Source organism: Coregonus clupeaformis, unplaced genomic scaffold (assembly GCF_020615455.1).
Source record: "Coregonus clupeaformis isolate EN_2021a unplaced genomic scaffold, ASM2061545v1 scaf1346, whole genome shotgun sequence".
Classification (NCBI taxonomy): domain Eukaryota; kingdom Metazoa; phylum Chordata; class Actinopteri; order Salmoniformes; family Salmonidae; genus Coregonus; species Coregonus clupeaformis.
The window spans coordinates 24,556-45,974 of record NW_025534800.1 but is presented as its reverse complement, the minus strand read 5'-3'; the positions used below and the strand labels follow the sequence as shown (position 1 = coordinate 45,974).

Below are 21,419 nucleotides of genomic sequence, written 5' to 3'. Positions count from 1 at the left end.
CATACAAAATCTTCACCAGACAGAACCAGTACACGGACATCAAACCCATTGATATCACCATAACAATTTTATAATAATAATATGCCATTTAGCAGACGCTTTTATCCAAAGCGACTTACAGTCATGCGTGCATACATTTTTGTGTATGGGTGGTCCCGGGGATTGAACCCACTACCTTGGCGTTACAAGCGCCGTGCTCTACCAGCTGAGCTACAGAGGACCAATTTTGGGCTCTGACAGTTAGTGATTCATTTAGACAAATTCGGTTTAAATATGTTCTCACATCTTCACTTCTACCCTCTCCCTTTGACTAATTTTTCTCTTTATCTTTATCACTCTCCCATGCTCCCATCTTCATCTAAGTCGGGACAGGGCGTGGGGTATTAGGGAAGGGTTGTCAGGGGTGAGCCCTCAGAGCTCGGCACTCCTTAGTCTAAAACAACCACCTTCCTAAAAGAGCAGAGATTTCAGGAAAGGAGAACAGACGGACTAGAGCTAACTGAAGAGGACAGATAGAAGGAATACTGAAAGAAGACAGAAAACATTTTAACCAATCTGGCAAAGGATACTAAAACCTATTATGATGGTGAGTCCCTTAATCTAACTATGTTGGGGTGATTGGATTATCTGATGGGATAATGATACATGTAAGCCTTTTGAGTTTCCTATTGTATCTTGCACCACACTGTACCATATACATAGCCTACATTAGGTAACTAAAACTGGGCATGGGTCAAAGATGGTAAGGTATGCAATGTTGGTTCAGAAGGAGATGACGTGGTGTCAAATGATGTCCTGTCTTTTCATAACTAATTATAAGGCTAAATAATAACGTAGAATAATTTCACTTCAATTCAGTAGTGAGGGAAAAACAAGATAAGAAAGTATGCTGCCTGCCTTGGCTTAAAGCTAGAATCCTTAATTGAAACAATAACAAAACGTCACCCCATCTGTGTTGTGGTAAAAAGTTGAGGGATGGGCCTGGAGAAATGTAACCACTCTCAAATGCATAGACAGAGCTATGGACACAACAACTGACAATCCACGATCTCAAAATTATAGTTTTAAACATGTTTTGAGGCTATGCAGTGTTTGTTTACATTTACATTGTTTACAAACATTGGAGTAAAAAAAGCTTGTATTTTGGGTTGTGAAACAAGCTTGTATTTTGGGTTCTGACAGGGAATCTAGAATCATTAAAGTAACAGACCAGTGTTTCCAGATTAATTAATTACAATATGAGTGAAATAGTTTTCTTTCAAACATTTGTAATTAAGTTAGTTAAAAAGCAGCTTTTGTGTGTTGAAATGGGGTGGGTGTACGTGTACCCCAACAACAGAATGTTGTGGGCATATACTGTCATAAAAAATAATCATGCCAGTAGACTGCTAATTGGCAAGCGTTTTTGAAACTGTTTGAGATAGCCTACAAGTTTTAGGTGGGGGTTTGAAGTTTTTTATGCTTTGGCCACATTTACGAGTATAGAATGAGTCAACAACATAATTTGGGTATGAGTTAACAGAATATAAACTTTTAAAAAGTTCGATTTTCAGCAAAAATGTATGTAGCGACTAAGGATTCCAGCTTTAATTGAAACATTTTACAAGGTTATTTATCTGCAGCTGCTGCAGTAGGCTATGGCCAATGTGAGACTGCGTGACATCAAATAACTCCTCCTAGCGTTTGGCTCGAGGCAAGCATCAGTTCAGAGAGAAGGTTGCAACTGACGGGAAAGAAGTGCAGCAGGGTGGTCTACCTGCCTTTGGGAATTATAAGAGTTGAATGCATGAGTCTGCCACTTTATACATAGGAGCTGGGCGTCATTTACACATAATAACGAACTAGGGACTCTTTGATTGTCCTCTGTCAATTTTAAAGGATTGTTTCAATTTGCGGTTATCGCAATGAGTGCGACGGTTGCTTCAGAGAGCTGCTTTCTGTCCGCCCTACAGCCCAACACCGCGGTCACCACTTATGCAGTCCCGTCCGATGTGCAGTTGGGACCGAGAGGTTCCATAATGGACGAGGTGGAAAGGGCTAAGAGGGTTCAACAACAAGTCCATTTGCGCCTCGCCGAAAATAGGTCCTCATCTCTCACACGGCTGAACGGCTCGAACTGCATCTCCCCAGGTGGGCAACTTATTATACATTTTAGCATGTGTCCCATTTTAGAAATATGAGGCATTTGTTTTTCAACTTAAACGCATAAACGAATTACCAGCTGTGTGTAGACCAGACCAAAGTTTTGGAGTTCTTTAAATTACACCCTTATGGAAGATGGCTCAACCCTACACTTTCAACACCAGACCAGTCCAAACTTACTATCATCCGTTTTCCTTTGACGTACAAAACATGGAAAAGGTCATTTTATCATTGGTAGCCTAAAGACTTGTCAATATTGATTGATTATTATTGTATTCTAATCAGTGAAACTAGTCCTTGTCTTGGCAGACTGGTCTTGCTGGTACCAGATGGGGTTAGTGGCTTATAGTGTGGTGTGAGTAATCATACAGCGGTTTCCCCTAAGACCCCCTCCAACTCCCCATCTAGGCTATATTACTCTCTCATACATACCATAAAAATGCAGCCCTGCAGGTATTTCATAACATGCAGGGGCAAGGTAACACATCTGAGTGTTCTGACCAATGGTCAGAGGTGGGTAGAGTAGCCAAAAATTGTACTCAAGTAAAAGTACTGTTACTTCAGAATAATATGACTCAAGTAAAAGTAAAAAGTAGTCATCCAAATAATTACTTGAGTAAGAGTAAAAAAGTACTTGGTGAAAAAACTACTCAAGTACTGAGTAACTGTTGAGTAACGTCTGATTTATTTTTTAACACAAGACAACAATCAGACAGACAAAAATACAAAATAATCATCTTTAATGAATTACAAAATAGCTTAAATTAAAATAATTCAGGTAAATTCAAGTATTAAAAAATAAAATAATAATAAATAAAAAATAAATAAGCACAAGTAACACACATTTCCAAACCTTTATACTTTTTTTACCACGCAGAACTAGAACGAGGCAGCCCATAAACTCTCAAACGGTGTGTATGTCTCCACAGTGACAGAACAACAGAAGGAAACACACAAACATTTCATACCAGGCATGCTGAACAGAAAACTGCACACCAGAAGGAAGCGGTCAACGTAAAATAATCAATAGGTGTTGATTAGGCCTACTCAGTACCTTTGTATTGCATGGCAAGCAACAGCCCTTTTTCTGTGTGCCTAGAAATGAATACTCTGATCTGTGATTAGGCCACACTGCACATCTCACTGAGCAGAGGAAAAGAGCAGCAGTACACATCAACTGAAAAAGCACCAGTCCATGATAGATGGCCAAATAAAACAATATTGCAGGCCTAGTATCCCAGAACACAAATTAAGCTGAATGCATGTTCTCTAAAAGGCATTAGAGGAGAGTGATGTAGTTGTAGATCAGGCATTATGTTTACTTCCAGTTCCAATATCTAACAAGAAAAGTCAGCAAAAAAAAAAGTCACACTAACTATATTGCCACCCTGTGGTTTGTCACTGACACACTATAATCCTAAATGACAGTAACATTATACAGAGTTATATAGGTCAATGTCTACTGGTTCACATTTGAATTGATAAACAAGTATATTTACCAGCATTTAAGATGTTCTCCTCTGTGGTCCAGGATGTTCTGAATCTTGGTAGGAGTATTGCTGCTGCAATCAGCTCAGGCTCTTTCATGACGTCTCCAAAACGTTTCTGGATCCCTTGCTGCAGGGCGTGAACAAGAGGTGTACACATTTTGCAAGTTGACTCCAACTTCTTCAGCTTGTCCCGCAACTGGTAAAGTGTTGGCAGCAGGAGGCCCATATGCACAGATGATTCCCCTTGGAGGATATTAAGGGCCATGGCAACAGGCTTCATCACAGCAGCATACTCGACCAAAAACCCATTTTCAGCTGGATTCAACCTATAAAAGATGTAACGATAAAACAATTACTTATAGCTATTTCTGGTACAATGTCTTTATTATGCAGTGTACATGTTAAATACAAAAAAAAAAATATATATATATATATATTTCATTCAAGTCATCCACAATTGTCACACCACCATGCAAAGAAAACGTAGTTACTTGAGACAAGTGGATTCACCCATTAATCAGCAAGGCTTATTTACTTTTATTATTCTTTAAAAACAAAATATACATTTTGTCAACTTACATCTTTATCTTTAATGCTGTGCAGACATTGCGAATTGCTTGTTCTCCTTGCTCTCGGTGAATGCGCACAATCCTTTCTACAGCGAGGAACAGGGAGCTCCAGCGTGTCTGATTGGGTCGGAGAAACTGCAGCTTGCATTCCCGTTCCACTGTTTCATGAGCCATGCTTGACCTGCTGGTTTTATTCCAAAGAGCATGACATTTTGCAAAAGCAGACCGAGACAGCCTCTTGTAGGTTTCGTTTGCAGCTCCTCCTGCAGCAGTGGCATCAACTGTGGATATAAGATTGAGGAGATGGCATGCACACTTTTGGTGCCTTGGAAGTTGGTACTCAAGGCCTGTGTTGTCATCCAGAATTGCAGACATCTTGATACTCCACCTCTGACTCACTCTGATCTTCTGTTGCATCATCAAGGGTGGAGTCACTCTCCTCTTGTACATTGATGGCTTCCTCCTCTTTCTCCTCACCATATAATCGAAAGGAAGTTTGAGCCACTGTCTGTTGTCGTCCTGGTCACTTTTTCCCTGATGTGGTACTCAGAATGTATTTCCTCTAATGCAGCAGCAAGGACATCAAACGTGTGCGAGCCTTTGACAGGTCTACAAGCCAATGTGGAGTGCCTCTCCAGTGAGGTGTTGTCTATCCAGTGACAGGTGACACCTAAGTAGCTACGTTAGCAACATAGTTCACAGCACTCAGCTTTTTGATGATTATGCTCTTCTTGTGTTTTGCAGCTTCTTGTATTCTTGTGCATAACGTTTTCCTTGTCATTACTGTATGAGGTTGCAAGGTTTCTATCAAAGTATTGAAGGATGGCGTCTCAACCACAGAAAATGGTTGGTTGGCCTCACATACAAAATTTAGCATCAGCTTGTCAAGCGTTGCTTGTGTTACCCGCCCTGGGGCAGCAAAGGCTGTGATTTTTGCATTTTTCACAAGAGTATCACTGGAAGAGGAGGACTTACGCTTTCTGTGGTTCTCTAGTAAGTCTGTGTACTTTGCCAGTTTGTTGGGGTGAATCCTCTGTGGACAAAAAAAAAATCTGTGAGGCTACAGGGAGATCAAGACATTAAAAGAGACTTATTATCACATCAAATGTGGATATATATATATATATATATATATATATATATATATATATTTATTATATATATATATATATATATATATATATATATATAGAAAATGTTTAAAACATATGTAACCTAAAAGACAAACATTCGCCTATCCACAGCAAAAAAAAACGAATTTAGGAAACTTACCGCTACATGTTTCCTCAAGTTAGATGTTGAGTTCTTGAATGCTGAAATGTCCGTTTGTTTTGGTAGACACAGAAGACACCGCATAATGTAGCTGTTCTTTCGCACTTTTACTAAGGTAAACATGCTTTCAATATGAGGCCAGGGGTGCGGGTGTTCCTCCTCGTCTGTGTCTGCATTGCCGACGGCTAATTCTGACATTTTTGTGTTGCTATGACTGTAAAGCCAACCCGTCCCGCCACTGAGATTGAGTATGGTAAAGTGACGAGACTGCACAACTACGTTTGATTGGTGAAACACAGTCACGTGGTAGAGCCTTAGCGGAAGTCTCTCTCTCTCTGTCAAAATAAAACATTAAAATAAGGCATATGCGGGGGGGATAAAGACAATGACGCGTAGAATACCAAAGAGGTAAAAAGAAAAGTAACGACCTCATTGTAGCCTAATGTAGCGGAGTAAGAGTACAGTTTCTTCTTCACAAATCTACTCAAGTAAAAGTAAAAAGTATAGTGATTTAAAACTACTCCTAGAAGTATAATTTTTTCAAAAACTTACTCAAGTAAATGTAACGGAGTAAATGTAACTCGTTACTACCCACCTCTGCCAATGGTCCTCACTTCTGGTGTCTACAGATGCTCAGCCAAACCAGTAAAGCATTCAATCTGTCTTGCCAGATGCCAAACTTTCACAGTAATTCTGTATATAAAACGTTATTCATACACAGCTGCTTTTACACAGAATATGTGATATTCTGGTATTCTGAAAAATCATAACATTTAGTCACAGTCAGGAATCATCACTGAATGTGGCAATGAACCATATTATGTACGTGACAGATTCCATTTCATGGGTTTGTCATTCGCTTCTTACAAGGCTGTGGCACACAAGGCTTTAGTGAGAGAAGATAATTATTGAAGAAAAGGGTAATATTTAGTCTTCAAACTTTTTATCCTTGTGCTGACTGATTTAACACTACTAATAGAAGGGGAATTTAGCTGAATTCCTCAAACTGGTTACACAGTTGGGACTGTGGCCTCTTTTAAAAGAGAATGTTTTGAACACTAGAATGAGATCCTCAGGCAGCTGGTTTAGTGGGTCAGGTTTTTAGGATGTCAATTTCTGATAGCTGACACCTTATTACATTATTTCTTACAGGATTGGGGAGGGAAATGATACACAATACAGTATAATATGATAAAGTATAATGGTAGTTTTGAACTGCTAGTCATGGTGGTTATTGATAACATAAAGCTCTGATAAATAAATAAAATGGGACTCTGATGTATGGAACATTCCTGTCCATCCATTCAGCTCTTCAGAATTGGTTATCAGAAGCACCAAGCTGCTCAGCTCATGTTCTATTTTGGACAGGGTTGAGTGGGTTGGGTTGGATATTGTGGCCAGATGGCGTCTCAGAAAGAACTACGTGAAACCAACACATAAATCAGTCAGCTGCCTGTGTTTTGCAATGAGAAGGCAAACAACTTGGGTTGGGAAAACTATACTGTTAATTATAGTGCTGTTTAAACTGTAATTAGAAAAATGTATTTTAATTGAAAACAGTGATAGTAGGCCTATTTCACTCAGCAGTGAAGTACAGTCCCAACAATTGATCATATTCATGTGTGTGTGTATGTGTGTAAGTGCGTGTGTAAAACTCATAATGGAGGGGGTATCAGGAATACAATGCAGTCTATTTGACAAAAGCTTATGTTATGGCAACTCCTATTCAAACTCAACAGGGGGCTATAGATAATACTGTCTCAAATGACTTACAACACTATATTATCACACTGTTGCCATGGTAATACAGTGAAAACATACAGTACTTGTATACACAGTAAGAAAAGCAGATTTTTATGACCTAATGTTCAGACGTCCTAAAGGTAGAGTAACACTGATCTGCAAAGTAGTGGACAGAGCTCAGCTCTCACACGGTGCAGAGACAACTTTGTGCATGCAGGGAATTAGTTTAACGAACCTCCCCTTGGGTGTTTTTTTCTATCACTATTAAAAGTTTATGAGTTAAGATATACATAAAAGGTCCGGTATTAATATCGAATTGAAGTGAGCGTCTGTAGTCAGCGTAAAAAATGTTTTTGTAGCCGTTTCCTGTGAGTAAGTAGACACTCTTTTGACATGGAATTGGCCTGTTCAGTGTCAACCCTCAGGCATGCAATCCTCCCACACAGTTTAGTTGACCTCTCTCAGCCCCTGCTAGGTCACTCTGCCAGGAATCAGCCTCACTGGGACATATCCACTCAGTTAACCCTCACTATACCATATTAGTTAAGCTATAGTGTCAACATTACTTTCTAGTGTTCATTATTAACTTGTCCAGTATGAAATGCCAGGGTCAGTTTTAATCACTCTCTCACAAAAAAAAGAGTCTCCCAAAGGTATACTAGCCTGCTTGCTTAGTCCAACATAATCCTGTCTCTTCCCTCAATGTTTCTATATCTCAATACAGTGCAGCTCCAGTTTCAGGCTAATCCACTCTAAAACATGAGGTATTGTGCAATATCTCCCTAGGTGTGTCTTTACATTTCTACATGTTTGCTGCTTGTCTTGGTGTACAGCTGAGGCTGATGTTGTTGTTGTTTTCTCATGCACAAACATAGTAACCATGAGTCCAAATAGTAAAGCAAGTGGCACAAAGCTAATCAGAGTCATCCTTTGTCACACTGTTTGGTAACAAGAACAGGTGCTTCACTGATATGTAATTAGACTAATTACGAAGTTGTAATCTCAGGAGAAAATTGTGGTTGCCTTCTCTGTCTAAGACAAAGTCTTTCTCTATCCACATGTAGACCATGGTGGCACAATGAGATATAACACGTACAACCCCGGATTCAGCTCTAAGTCAATGGTGTATAACACAGGGAGCAGGACCATGACGGTGAGTACTGTAGGACTTCATATTTTCTAAAGTTCAGTTGTGTTGATTTTTGTCTTCATGATAAACCCTAATCTAACAGCCCCAAAGTCCTGCTTTTCTAGCTGATTGCCATGCAACCTTTGTCCCTTATCTAAACCAGGGGAGATATGCGTTAAAAAAATAGACGATAAACTCCACAGTCCTACCACAGTGACACACTTCACAGCTGCACCCTCACAGCACATACATGCAGTATTTCACAGGATCCTATCATGACTGTGTTTAGATGAGACACAGGAACAAGAATCACGACAGGATTCTACTGGCCAAAGAGTCTAAAAACATCTTACCGATGACCTCATTTTTAGACTAGACAGTTTGGCCAATGTTTGCTTTTTGGGGATTATTGTAGTGTAGATAGTTAAGTCTAACAGTGTCCTCTCTGTATGTCCTCTAGATGCCCCCGGTATCCCAGCAGTACTTGGGTGGTGGGTACTCGTCTCGCTCAGCGGTGGAGTTAGGACCCAGATACAGAATCAACCAGCCTCCAGTCAACACTGGCTACCACCACCATGACGACATCCAGCTGGGTGGCTACCAGACTAGCCGGGCGAGGACCACCAGGTCCAGATCAATGTGTCAGGCTGACCAAGAGGCAGTGGCCCTGGGTGTGGGAGGCCTGCTCACCCTGCCCCACCAGCAGCCCAACCCTGTGGCCAGCTGGGTGGCCCGGGATGGCATGGCCACAGAATGCCACTCCTACCATGGTGGAGGTATACCCACCCCAGCAACGATGAGGCGCACCCTCAGTGGAACCCTGGCGGGAGGCGGTGGCGGAGGGTGGAGGGAGGCGGAGCTAGTTTACCAGCACTCCTACAAAGGCCCCGCCCACCGTACCATCAGTCGCATCAACAACAGACAACAGCAGCAGCAACATCTGAGCTCAGCGTCGGGGCTGCAGCAGTGGCAGCAGGTGTCTGGCGGAGCCAGTGGCAGTGTGTACGGAGGTTGGGGGCAGTACCAGAACTCCCTGCCCCGACCAGCCTCCCTGCACAGCATGAAGAGTGTAGGGAAAGGCATGGACGTGCCTGATGGGGGCAGGGATTCAGCTGACGGCAACGAGAAACTCGGAGGGTGAGAGATGCGTGGGCTGTTCAAATCTCCTGCAATATCAAAGGGACAAACTTAGCCCTAGGTACATTATGTTCTTATTCCATAACTGTTATAGGTTTCTGATTAACCTCACTCTCCTTTGCCTCCCTGGTGTTTGTGGACAGAATGCACAGTTTAGACATGCCCACTGCAGTCAGCTACCTCTTCATGTCCGACACAGCCATGCAGGTGCTGGGAGCAGCCTACATCCAGCACCAATGTTACCATAGCAGTGATGCCAAGAACCAGGTAACAGCTCCTTCTCAATAAATAGCCATTTACAGTAACATACTTCATTGCCCAAAATTGAATTTACAGCCCTACTGTTTAAACTAAACAGAGTTCTCCATGCTGAGCCTGATAGTCACATAGACTAGTCAGTCATCCACCTGTCTGTCTCCCCCTGACCCACCCTGTCTACAGGTGCGTCTGCTGAAGGGTGTCCCAGCCCTGGTGCAGCTCTTCAGCAGTGACAGCCAGGAGGTCCAGCGCTACGCTACAGGCGCTACACGCAACCTTATCTATGAGAACATGGACAACAAGGCGGCCCTCATTGAGGCTGGGGGAATAGCCAAGCTCATCAGTGTGCTGAACGAACCAGATGAGGAGCTTCGCAAGAACATCACTGGTAAGATCATCTATATACTGTAACAATCGGCTTGGATCTCAAACTAAGTTACAATTTTAAAGTTCAAGGAAATACTGTGTCAATATGAGAGCAACAAAAGCAAAACAGTAAAAGTGACATGAGGTGAGCAGAAGAAGCATACAGTATATTGTCATCAATCAGAGATTCATATCAACACTTTCTTTCAATTAGAGTCCAACTTAAAGTTCAAATCCCAAATAGAATCCCAACCAAAATAATATATTTTTAGTAGTGATGGGCACCGATATGGAAAACTACACTGCTCAAAAAAATTAAGGGAACACTAAAATAACACATCCTAGATCTGAATGAATGAAATAATCTTATTAAATACTTTTTTCTTTACATAGTTAAATGTGCTGACAACAAAATCACACAAAAATGATCAATGGAAATCAAATGTATCAACCCATGGAGGTCTGGATTTGGAGTCACCCTCAAATTTAAAGTGGAAAACCACACTACAGGCAGATCCAACTTTGATGTAATGTCCTTAAAAAAAGTCAAAATGAGGCTCAGTAGTGTGTGTGGCCTCCATGTGCCTGTATGACCTCCCTACAACGCCTGGGCATGCTCCTGATGAGGTGGCGGATGGTCTCCTGAGGGATCTCCTCCCAGACCTGGACTAAAGCATCCACCAACTCCTGGACAGTCTGTGGTGCAACGTGGCATTGGTGGATGGAGCGAGACATGATGTCCCAGATGTGCTCAATTGGATTCAGGTCTGGGGAACGGGCGGGCCAGTCCATAGCATCAATGCCTTCCTCTTGCAGGAACTGCTGACACACTCCAGCCACATGAGGTCTAGCATTGTCTTGCATTAGGAGGAACCCAGGGCCAACCGCACCAGCATATGGTCTCACAAGGGGTCTGAGGATCTCATCTCGGTACCTAATGGCAGTCAGGCTACCTCTAGCGAGCACATGGAGGGCTGTGTGGCCCCCCAAAGAAATGCCACCCCACACCATGACTGACCCACCGCCAAACCGGTCATGCTGGAGGATGTTGCAGGCAGCAGGCGTCTCCAGACTCTGTCATGTCTGTCACATGTGCTCAGTGTGAACCTGCTTTCATCTGTGAAGAGGACAGGGCGCCAGTGGCGAATTTGCCAATCTTGGTGTTCTCTGGCAAATGCCAAACGTCCTGCACGGTGTTGGACTGTAAGCACAACCCCCACCTGTGGACGTCGGGCCCTCATACCACCCTCATGGAGTCTGTTTCTGACCGTTTGAGCAGACACATGCACATTTGTGGCCTGCTGGAGGTCATTTTGCAGGGCTCTGGCAGTGCTCCTCCTGCTCCTCCTTGCACAAAGGCGGAGGTAGCAGTCCTGCTGCTGGGTTGTTGCCCTCCTACGGCCTCCTCCACGTCTCCTGATGTACTGGCCTGTCTCCTGGTAGCGCCTCCATGCTCTGGACACTACGCTGACAGACACAGCAAACCTTCTTGCCACAGCTCGCATTGATGTGCCATCCTGGATGAGCTGCACTACCTGAGCCACTTATGTGGGTTGTAGACTCTGTCTCATGCTACCACTAGTGTGGCGCAGTGGTCTAAGGCACTGCATCGCAGTGCTAGCTGTGCCACTAGAGATCCTGGTTCGAATCCAGGCTCTGTCGTAGCTGGCCACGACCGGGAGACCCATGGGGCGGTGCATAATTGGCCCAGCGTCATCCAGGGTAGGGGAGGGAATGGCCGGCAGGGATGTAGCTCAGTTGGTAGAGCATGGCGTTTGCAACGCCAGGGTTGTGGGTTTGTATCCCACGGGGGGCCAGTATAAAAATATATATATATATATAATTGTATGCACTCACTACCTGTAAGTCGCTCTGGATAAGAGCGTCTGCTAAATGATAAAATGTAAATGTAAAGCACCGCCAGCATTCAAAAGTGACCAAAACATCAGCCAGGAAACATAGGAACTGAGAAGTGGTCTGTGGTCACCACCAGCAAAACCAGTCCTTTATTGGGGGTGTCTTGCTAATTGCCTATAATTTCCACCTGTTGTCTATACCATTTGCACAACAGCATGTGAAATGTATTGTCAATCAGTGTTGCTTCCTAAGTGGACAGTTTGATTTCACAGAAGTGTGATTGACTTGGAGTTACATTGTGTTGTTTAAGTGTTCCCTTTATTTTTTTGAGCAGTGTATATAAATGCCATTTGCTTTTTTCTAACCGATATCAATATCATATCAGTTTTATGAATAACATTGCTACTGTGTGAATGTTTTATTTTCTGTTTACTTCTACGGCTTATGAAGTCCAGACAACTGCTTGCTGATTGCTCATTGCGCCAAGTGTGAATGTTCTAGGGGCCTAACCTACCCAACCACTTTGGATACAATGAAAAGCCTGTTGATGCCCCATCAGCAGGCAGTTAAGTATGTTAAGTTGAGAGGGTTTTGTGCCTGCAGGAATAGTCATGTATGTTAAACATTTTTACATAATTGTATAGGGTAACAGCAAGCATAAACCGATATCGATATCATATCGAATTATCAATATTGTTGCCCACCACACATTTTTTGGCAATGTATTTGTATCACTCAGGTGCTGAAGATTCTGTCAAATACAACAGAGGCTAATTCTAGTCTGCAGAGATATAATCTGTCTGTACACAGGTTGAGCATGTGGATAGGTAGTAACTATGTACATTTTAGTCATTTAGCAGACGCTCTTATCCAGAGCGACTTACAGTTAGTGAATACATATTTTTATAAATTTTATTTTTTTCATACTGGTCCCCCGTGGGAATAGAACCCATCAACTGAGCTACATCCCTGCCGGCCATTCCCTCCCCTACCCTGGACAACGCTAGGCCAATTGTGCGCTGCCCATGAGTCTCCCGGTCGCGGCCGGCTGCGACAGAGCCTGGATTCGAACCAGGATCTCTAGTGGCACAGCTAGCACTGCAATGCAGTGCCTTAGACCACTGCGCCACTCAGGAGACTATGTAATAGAGGTTCCCTTTGTAAGTGGGTCAAGCTGGGAAGGAAGAATGCCCTGTAACCTGAGGACACTCAAATCCATCATCCCATTGAAAGGGGCAGCCTAATTTCCCAGCAGCCCCTTGTGCTTTGTTCAGGCTTGGCTGCCTCCTCCTCTGAGTAAGTAGTCCTTGAGATTCCTGGACTCTGTATGTATTTGAACACTCCCCTGGGTCAACTGCACTGCACAGAGAAGGAGAGGGCCATGCTGCTCTGATCAGTTGATTGGAGGGTATGTGGAGCCACTGACCTTTCATTGGCTAATAAGAAAACGGAGTAGCTGCGGATCCCTCTTCCCGACAGCTAAAGGTCCGAAGCTTCTGCAAATGTTGGGAATTCTCTACTTTACCTACAGTCACTGCTCTACTGTTCATCTGCCCAGAGAACAGACTTCTCTAGGGAATGGTGATTGTTTATTAAAGTTAGATCAATGCTGAATCAATGTCTGCAACATCACATAATGATAGTATTCTACATAACATAACCTAATATAATAGCATAGTATAACGTTACTGTAAGAAAAAAACAAGAAAAAAAACATTTCATTTGAGATTTTAGGATGATTGTGCGAATGGTAGCATTTTTCTCTAATGTGGCCAAAATATGGGCTTTGATGAAAACTAAACACAGGTAAGCTTATGCTAAAGTTTGTTAACACCATCTGCTCAAAAATGTGCTCACTGATCTAACTTTCATAAATGAAAACAACACTGTAGGCTACTTCACTGTTTAACTCAAGAAGATCTAAATGCATATCCCCATGAAACGGATTGAGATCAAATGGTTGCCATGCAGACCCTGCATGGCATTTCAGCTGTAAAACTTCACCTGTAAAATAATTATAATTCACGACTGACAGTGAGAAATATGAAGGTGTGAAGGGAGGGTGACCACAAACATTGGTGAGTAAAGTAGAGGTAAAAACACATGAGCAGAACATGATTGGGATCCTCAGCTCTGAGGAAAAGGGATCGAGGAGGGTGGGGCGGGGGCTGGATTACCTACGGATCCGCAGACTAGGCCATAAGATAAACCAATGTGTGGGCGATAGATGTGTAGCTTATGCTTCGTAAATCCTTTCCCTGACATTCTTATCATACTGTGAAGGTTAATGTATTATAGAAATAACATTTCCCATTACAGATCCGTAGTAACATATTGATACATCAGATATTGTTTATTGGCCACATTGAAAATAGAAAATAGGCTCCCCAGGTTTTACTTTGGCATCATATGACATGACTCGTTTAGACCTATTGAAGTGAAATCATTTGGATGTCAGGTTATCAGCACACACTCTATCCTGGTCATAGAGGCTGTTTTGTGTATCCAACGGAGTGGTTCAGTAGACCCTGTCTCTCCTCTGTCTATCCTGCAGGTATTCTGTGGAACATGTCCTCAAAGGACAGTCTGAAGGAGAAGTTGGCCAGAGAGACATTGAGTGAGCTCACAGAGAGGGTGCTGGTGCCCCTGTGCAGTGGTGGAGATTCAGAGCTGATCCATCAGAGTCCATCTGAGGCAGACATCTTCTACAACACCACAGGCTGCCTAAGGTAGCTATACCTATCTACCTACATTTTGTATACATACACAATGTACACGGACTGATACATGTACTGTATACAGCTTCTCTGTACTCTCTTCCTCTGTTCAGGAACCTGAGCTCAATGAACGAGAGGACTAGGCAACAGATGAGAGACATGCGAGGGCTGGTGGACTCTCTGGTGGCCTACATCCAGAACTCCCTTCAGGATGAGAAAACAGAGGACAAGGTCCACCAACTGTTCTCCTTATGGCACATTTTTGTGTGTTTCTTTCACAACGTGATTGATTCTTTTTCTGGGCATGTTATTTCAGGTCAAAACCTTTTTCCTGATTTTAATATCTCATTTGATTTGATCTCATATACTACAGGCTTCAGCAACTCATGGGTTCAGCTGGGGTAGAGTGAGAGCCAATCAATGTATCTGTACAGTTCATCATTAGTGGTTCTATTTGTAATTTCTACCAGACAGCTAGACTGGTCATGCTGTGGCCTATCTGCTGTGCCTTATGTAACTCATGCTGCTCTGAGAGACACAATGGCCACCAGTGTTTCCCTCTCACCCTCTCCTCACCTCCTCTCTCTAACCCCCCCCTCTCTCTCTCTCTCTCTCTCTCTCTATCCATCTTTGTCTGTGCCTGCAGGGTGTAGAGAATGCAGTGTGTGTCCTGAGGAACCTGTCTTATCAGCTGTACAGTGAGATCCCTCCCTCAACCCTACGGCGACTGGAGGGGCCTACGCGGGCCAGAGCCACTACTGAGACTGAGTCCATTGGCTGTTTCACCCCACAGAGCAAGAAGGCAAAGGAGGTAGCTGTCATTTACACAAGGCAAACCAAAAGGAAATATCAAATTGCGGCTAAACCTCAAGATACTGAAACATGTACAGTATGTTGTCATGCAATCCTGATGGATATGGGACCATGATCTGTTTTTTTTGTAATTAATCTATCTCCCTGATCTCTATAGCGACGGAACCAGGAACTGTCCACCTTCTCAGAGGTGGCTAATCAGCCGAAGGGGGCGGAGTGGCTGTGGCACCCCCAGGTGGTGGGGCTGTATAACCGCGTGCTGCAGCACTATGAGACCAACACGGCAACACGAGAGGCTGCAGCAGGGGCCCTGCAGAACATCACAGCCGGAGAGACCAGGGTAGGTCCCACCCCTCCTCTGCCCCACGGGCTGACCTAGCCATCACTCTCACCATGACAGGCTACTTATGCATCATTCAGATTTACAGTTAAACTGAAAATGTACTCACCACTGGTGTTGAATTCCCCTTCCTCCCTGTGTATCAGTGGGCGTCAGTGCTGAGTTGGGTGGCTTTAGAGCAGGAGCGGATGCTGCCTGTGGTGTTGGACCTCCTGCAGACACACAGCGATCTGGAGATGCGTTCCCTCACTGGCCTCCTGAGGAACCTGTCCCGACACAGCAGAAACAAGGATGACATGGGTGAGACTCTCAACCCCCAGTACCCCACACTGTTCATTTCTACCTCTGTCTCTCCTGCCTGCAACCTTGTATCCATCCATTCCATGCACATTAATCACAGTAATTCCCCTTATAAGAGACTTTAAAGAATGGCTACTTCTCTCCCTTCTGACCTCCAGCTACGAAGGTAGTGAACATTCTGGTGACCAAGCTCCCCACCGATGGCCACCAGAAGGAACCCTCCGGTGAAGTGGTGGTCAACATATGTGGGACCCTCAACAACCTGGTTGCAGGCAGCTCACTCGCAGCGAGAGACATCGCCTACTTTGACGGACTCCCCAAACTTGTTGCAATAAAGTCTTCCCACGACAACAGGTTAGTGAATCTTGTCTCTCAGTGTTCTTGGTTTTGTTATTCATTGTGTCTGCTTTTTATTTCGAATTTCCTGTCTGGCTCCCATTGTGTTTGACTATGTTTCTCTCCTACTGTAGCTCAGGGAAGCTGAAGGCTGCCAAGGCTGCTTCCACGGTACTCTTCAACATGTTCCAGTACAACAAGCTGCATAAAGATTATAAACAGGTGAGGCTAACACCATTTAACATAGGCATTGTGATAGATGGGATTGGAGAGCAGGAAACTGAGTCGTTTGGCCTCTTCCATTGTGCATGGCCCTCTAACCTCTTGTCTTGGTCCAGATGGTTCTTTATTTTCTTTATGGCCTCTAGCGGTTAGTCTAACTATTTTTTTCCTCAGTTCTAAGCATTATCCCCTCCCCTGGATCTACTGATATCCCCCATAGTTCTTTGGCACAGCAAATATAAATATTTTTATTACATTTTCATGGAAGTGAATTTTTCTTGTGGCCCTTAGAAATCCTCATTCTGTGCAGTTACTGCAGTTATCAGAGCAGCTTATCGATCACAGCACCTGTACACAGCCCATCTGAAATTAGCCCACCCAACTACCTCATCCCCATATTGTTATTTATTTTGCTCATTTACACCCCAGTATCTCTATTTGCACATCATCTTCTGCACATCTATCACTCTAGTGTTAAAACTAAATTGTAATTATTTTGCACTATGGCCTATTTATTGCCTTACCTCCATAACTTACTACATTTGCACACACTGTATATAGATTTTCTATTGTGTTATTGACTGTACGTTTTGTTTATCCCATGTGTAACTCTGTGTTGTTGTTGTTTTTATCGCACTGCTTTGCTTTATCTTGGCCAGGTCGCAGTTGTAAATGAGAACTTGTTCTCAACTGGCTTACCTGGTTAAATAAAGGTTAAATAAAATAAAAAATAAAATCAGTTAAAGTTTATACAATCTAGTTATCTGTTATCGGTTATGTATTTAGACTAGCTTTTATATCATGGTTTGCTTTGCTTTAGTTGTTTTGGGGTTTATTGAACAGGACCAGTAAAAAACCTTGGCTTGGTGGTTAGCAACTGGACAGTCCTCTCCTTTGTGCTATAGTCCTACTTGAGTTTGTATTGCAGTGTCTTGTCCCTTGTTTCCCTGGATGGTCAGTTAAATGGCATGTGTTGAATCTGACAGTGGAATGCTGGAAGCAGCCAGTGATTGTCTCTCACCAAGATAATGGCTGTCTGTTTTTTCTCTGTGGAAAATATCAATCTTCAGTTGACACTTGTAAACACTGTATGTCCCTTCTATGTGCCCTCTTCACACTGTAGAATATTTAGGCCCGTTTACTAGGGCCAGGACCATACCAGAATCGCGAAAAATTGTCAAACACTCCAGCCACCCAAGTCATAGACTGTTCTCTCTACCTCACGGCAAGTGGTACCAGAGTGCCAAGTCTGGGATCAAAAGGCTCCTGAACATCTTCTACCCCAAAGCCATAAGACTGCTGAACAGTTAATAAAATGGCTACCTGGACTATTTACATAGACCCCTTTTTTTTCCACTGACTCTCTTGCACACTCACTAGACTCTACCCACACACTCACAGATACTACACTGACACTCCAACACACACATATACACACATACGCTCACACACACAAAACACACACACACACACATGCATATTGACACACACACACACACTCACACATAGACACACTTTCACACTCTTCACATGCACTGCTGCTACTCTGTTTGTTATCTATCCTGATTGCATAGTCACGTTTATCCCTACCTACATCAGTGGAGGCTGCTGAGATGGCTCATTATAATGGCTGGAATGGAGTCAATGGAATGGTATCAACCATACATGTTTGATACCATTCCATTGACTCCATTCCAGCCATTATTAAGAGCCGTCCTTCCCTCAGCAGCCTCCACTGACTTACATGTACATATGACCTCAATCACCTCAACTACCTCGTACCTCTGCACATTGACTCGGTATCGGTACTCCTTATTTTATAGTGTTACTATTTTCCTTTTTTTTTTATTTAGCAAATTATTATTATTTTTTTACTTTTTAACTCTGCATTGTTGGGAAAGGGCTCGTAAGTAAGCATTTCTCGGTAAAGTCTACACCTGTTGTATTCGGCGCATGTGACAAATAGAATTTGAATCGATTTATTTGATTTGATACTCGTTAGTATTGTGGCAAGGAAACAAAACACAAAGCGGAATTTAACTTCTTTAGTCCTAATGATGGAAACAAACATCATTATGATGTCATCCAGAGTCACATTTATTGATTTTCCAAGCTAAAGCACACAGTATTTTACATACAGCAGGTTTTTAAAGGACCAAAGAGTTTGATCTGCTTCGTGTTTTCATTTTTGCTATGGAAAAAATATTGCGATACTGGTATCGTCCCGGCCCTACTATTTACCCTTTCTAAAAACAGATTGCTCTATCTATGTGGCCTTTTCCCTTGTGTTTTACAGAAAGGGTTCACGAGGTGTGACTTCACTGACACGGTCATTTAGAGCAGACTGCTTGGCCCGTTGACTGGATTAATATTCTGGACCTGCTGGTAGAGCCAGCAGGAGGACCCCCACAATGAACCTGCCACATCTGGTCTCCAATGGATGCATTGATGGAACCTGAATTCTTCTGAAGAATGTATTTACCGGCCGCCAAGGACTGAGGAGAAGCATATTTTCTTTACTCAATATTGTTTTTTACATGTTTTATTATATCACATTTTATTGGTCTATCAAAATGGACTGCTTTACCAGCTTAATATTTGTATTGTCATGAGAGTGTGTTGGATGACTGAGGAATCTTCGCTTCAGACTTCCAGATTCAAGATGAACAGGACTGTGTGTGTGTACGTGGTGCATGCCAGTGTGCATGCATGTGTGTGAATGCTTGGACTTAGTGGACTCATCCTGGAAAAGGCATTGGATGCCTCCTTTCATCTCTGATACCACATGGGCTCAACCTGCCATTCCTACAGACATACTGTGAATACAATCCTCTAGATGCTGTTAGTTCTACAGTACATGGATGCTTCATTGAGAGACAAGAGACAGGATGGGTGCCCTCCAAACTCCCCTATGAATTAATAATCACCAGAGCATTTTAAAGAGCCCCTGCCTTTAATCTTCCCAGTCTCCACTTCATGGTGATACAATGTTTTCCTGTTCCATCCACGGAGGCTCTTCTGTTTATTTTCACCACAAATAACTAACAATAAACAGCATCTGACATGACCAGACAGTTGTCCTCAGTGTGTCCTTTTAGAATGAAAATATACTTCCCTCACAGATCTGTGCTACATTGTTTCATAATGGTTACTAATCGGAAACCCTCCCTGCCTCTGAAATTCACTCACCCTTGTGTCATTTATGACTAAGAAAGAATTTGTAATAATGACTTCTAAATAAAGTACTGAGGAGTGCTGAATATGAAACCAGACTTTACAGTACTACCCAGTACAATCTCTGACACATTGATGTGTATCTGAGTGAAGCATAGTAGAGTTGGATGTGTCTGATACAGGGAGTTATCCCAACTCTGAGGCCACTGCACATACAGGTCATCATTTCTCTGCATTATTAATCTACATGGGCTAGCTCAGACTGTTAGGTTACAGTATGTGAGGTGTTAGGTTACAGTATGTGAGGTGAATTGCTTCTCATAATTAATGTAAAAATGTAAAATGTAATGGTTTAATTTAATTGGTTTAGCATGATACATAATTGCATTGTAAAGATACAATCTAACTAAAGGGAACTTCTGTTTTCACTTTTGTACTGGTAAGTTGAATTACATGCACATAGTATGGAGGTTGCTCTGAAGCATTTGGGCTCCCAGTACTCTGTCTTCTCTTGTAGGAGGAACTGTTCTCATTGGCGGCAGGCCAAAAAGGGTGTTTAAGTTTACAGATACTGTTCCTCAGTGTGGCAGCACATTATGTGGTGTGAACTGTGGTGAGAGGGTAAGGATCTTCTCCGGGAAGTCATGGGAAATGGTGGGGGAGTAAAAGGATCCGATAAAGAGCAAAGACACAGGCTAACAACCCTCTTATAAAGGGAATGGAGAAAGCCTTGGAATGCACAGTAGGGTTTGGCTTGCTTTTATCTCCTCTGAGATCCATAGTCAGCAGAGATAGACCAGAGAGGGGGGTTAGAGAGTTTTAGTGAGAAACAACAAAAGTTAAGAATTGAGAAAGTAAGATTTGTGATTAACTGTTCTACCATGAGTTAGTCTGATATGTCCACGAAAAATGCAGTTTTTAAAGTAAGAACAAAAGTATATTTTATATGCTCAGTGCGACCTTAGTATTTCTGCAACCTCACTGAATGCATTCCGGATATGAAGTGAACCCACTAAGAGGATTTATGTTTTGGAGCACTGAGAATATTTTGGGTTTAACTAGTAGAGGGGAGGAACTCTCAATGAAATTACAGGCCAGGGGACATGGATAGAATTAATAGTTTTAGCTACAGTAAGATGACATGTAGTTAGAAACTGCTTTTAGCAGACCATGTAGATGAACCCTTTTGTTTTTCAGCACTTAGCCAAATCTGTTTCCACAAGGTAGGTTAGGTAGTTTAGTGCTGTATATAACTTTGGGCTGTAGAAGAGAAGACCACTCTGCCCTCTTGTGGTATACAGACACTATGATCATAGAGGGATGTTTCATGGCAACTTTCTAATGGACAAATTGTCCCTATAACCTCTTTTTTATCTCTTTCTTTTACTTACATTTACCTTACCTAATGTGAAAAGTTTGTTTGTTGATCAGGCTCAACGTGTTAGGAAAATAGACAGGGTGCAGTCCACCAAATGGCAGTTAATTGTGTCTACTTAGCTTACCAGGAAAACAAGTGGAGTCCTCAAGTGCACATTCTGCTGAGAGTAAAATCAC

At 42.7% G+C, this 21,419-nt stretch overlaps 1 protein-coding gene across 2 annotated transcripts; it reads left to right on the top strand.

Annotated features, from left to right (window-relative positions):
* The first annotated feature begins 482 nt into the window (after positions 1 to 482).
* LOC123486915 (plakophilin-3-like) lies at positions 483 to 19,761 on the top strand. Of its 2 annotated transcripts, XM_045218084.1 has the most exons (14): positions 483 to 586; positions 1,953 to 2,130; positions 8,281 to 8,369; positions 8,806 to 9,482; positions 9,626 to 9,749; positions 9,924 to 10,128; positions 14,518 to 14,692; positions 14,794 to 14,911; positions 15,327 to 15,491; positions 15,651 to 15,833; positions 15,980 to 16,133; positions 16,292 to 16,487; positions 16,604 to 16,691; positions 18,988 to 19,761. In XM_045218084.1, exons 1-14 carry the CDS (start codon positions 581 to 583, stop codon positions 19,027 to 19,029), a joined length of 2,400 nt encoding a protein of 799 aa, XP_045074019.1. In that variant the 5' UTR covers positions 483 to 580; the 3' UTR covers positions 19,030 to 19,761. The 2 variants fall into 2 exon arrangements, with proteins under 2 accessions (XP_045074019.1, XP_045074018.1); XM_045218083.1 differs by lacking the exon at positions 483 to 586 and having other exon boundaries at positions 1,710 to 2,130.
* Positions 19,762 to 21,419: the final 1,658 nt, after the last annotated feature.

Bases quoted from the DNA above. Each gene is read 5' to 3' on its own strand.
- LOC123486915 (XM_045218083.1), top strand. From the start codon at position 1,905: ATGAGTGCGACGGTTGCTTCAGAGAGCTGCTTTCTGTCCGCCCTACAG. The intron at 8,370-8,805 runs GTGAGTACTGTA...TATGTCCTCTAG, and splicing joins CAGGGAGCAGGACCATGACG to ATGCCCCCGGTATCCCAGCA. The intron at 16,134-16,291 runs GTGAGACTCTCA...TCTGACCTCCAG, and splicing joins CAGAAACAAGGATGACATGG to CTACGAAGGTAGTGAACATT.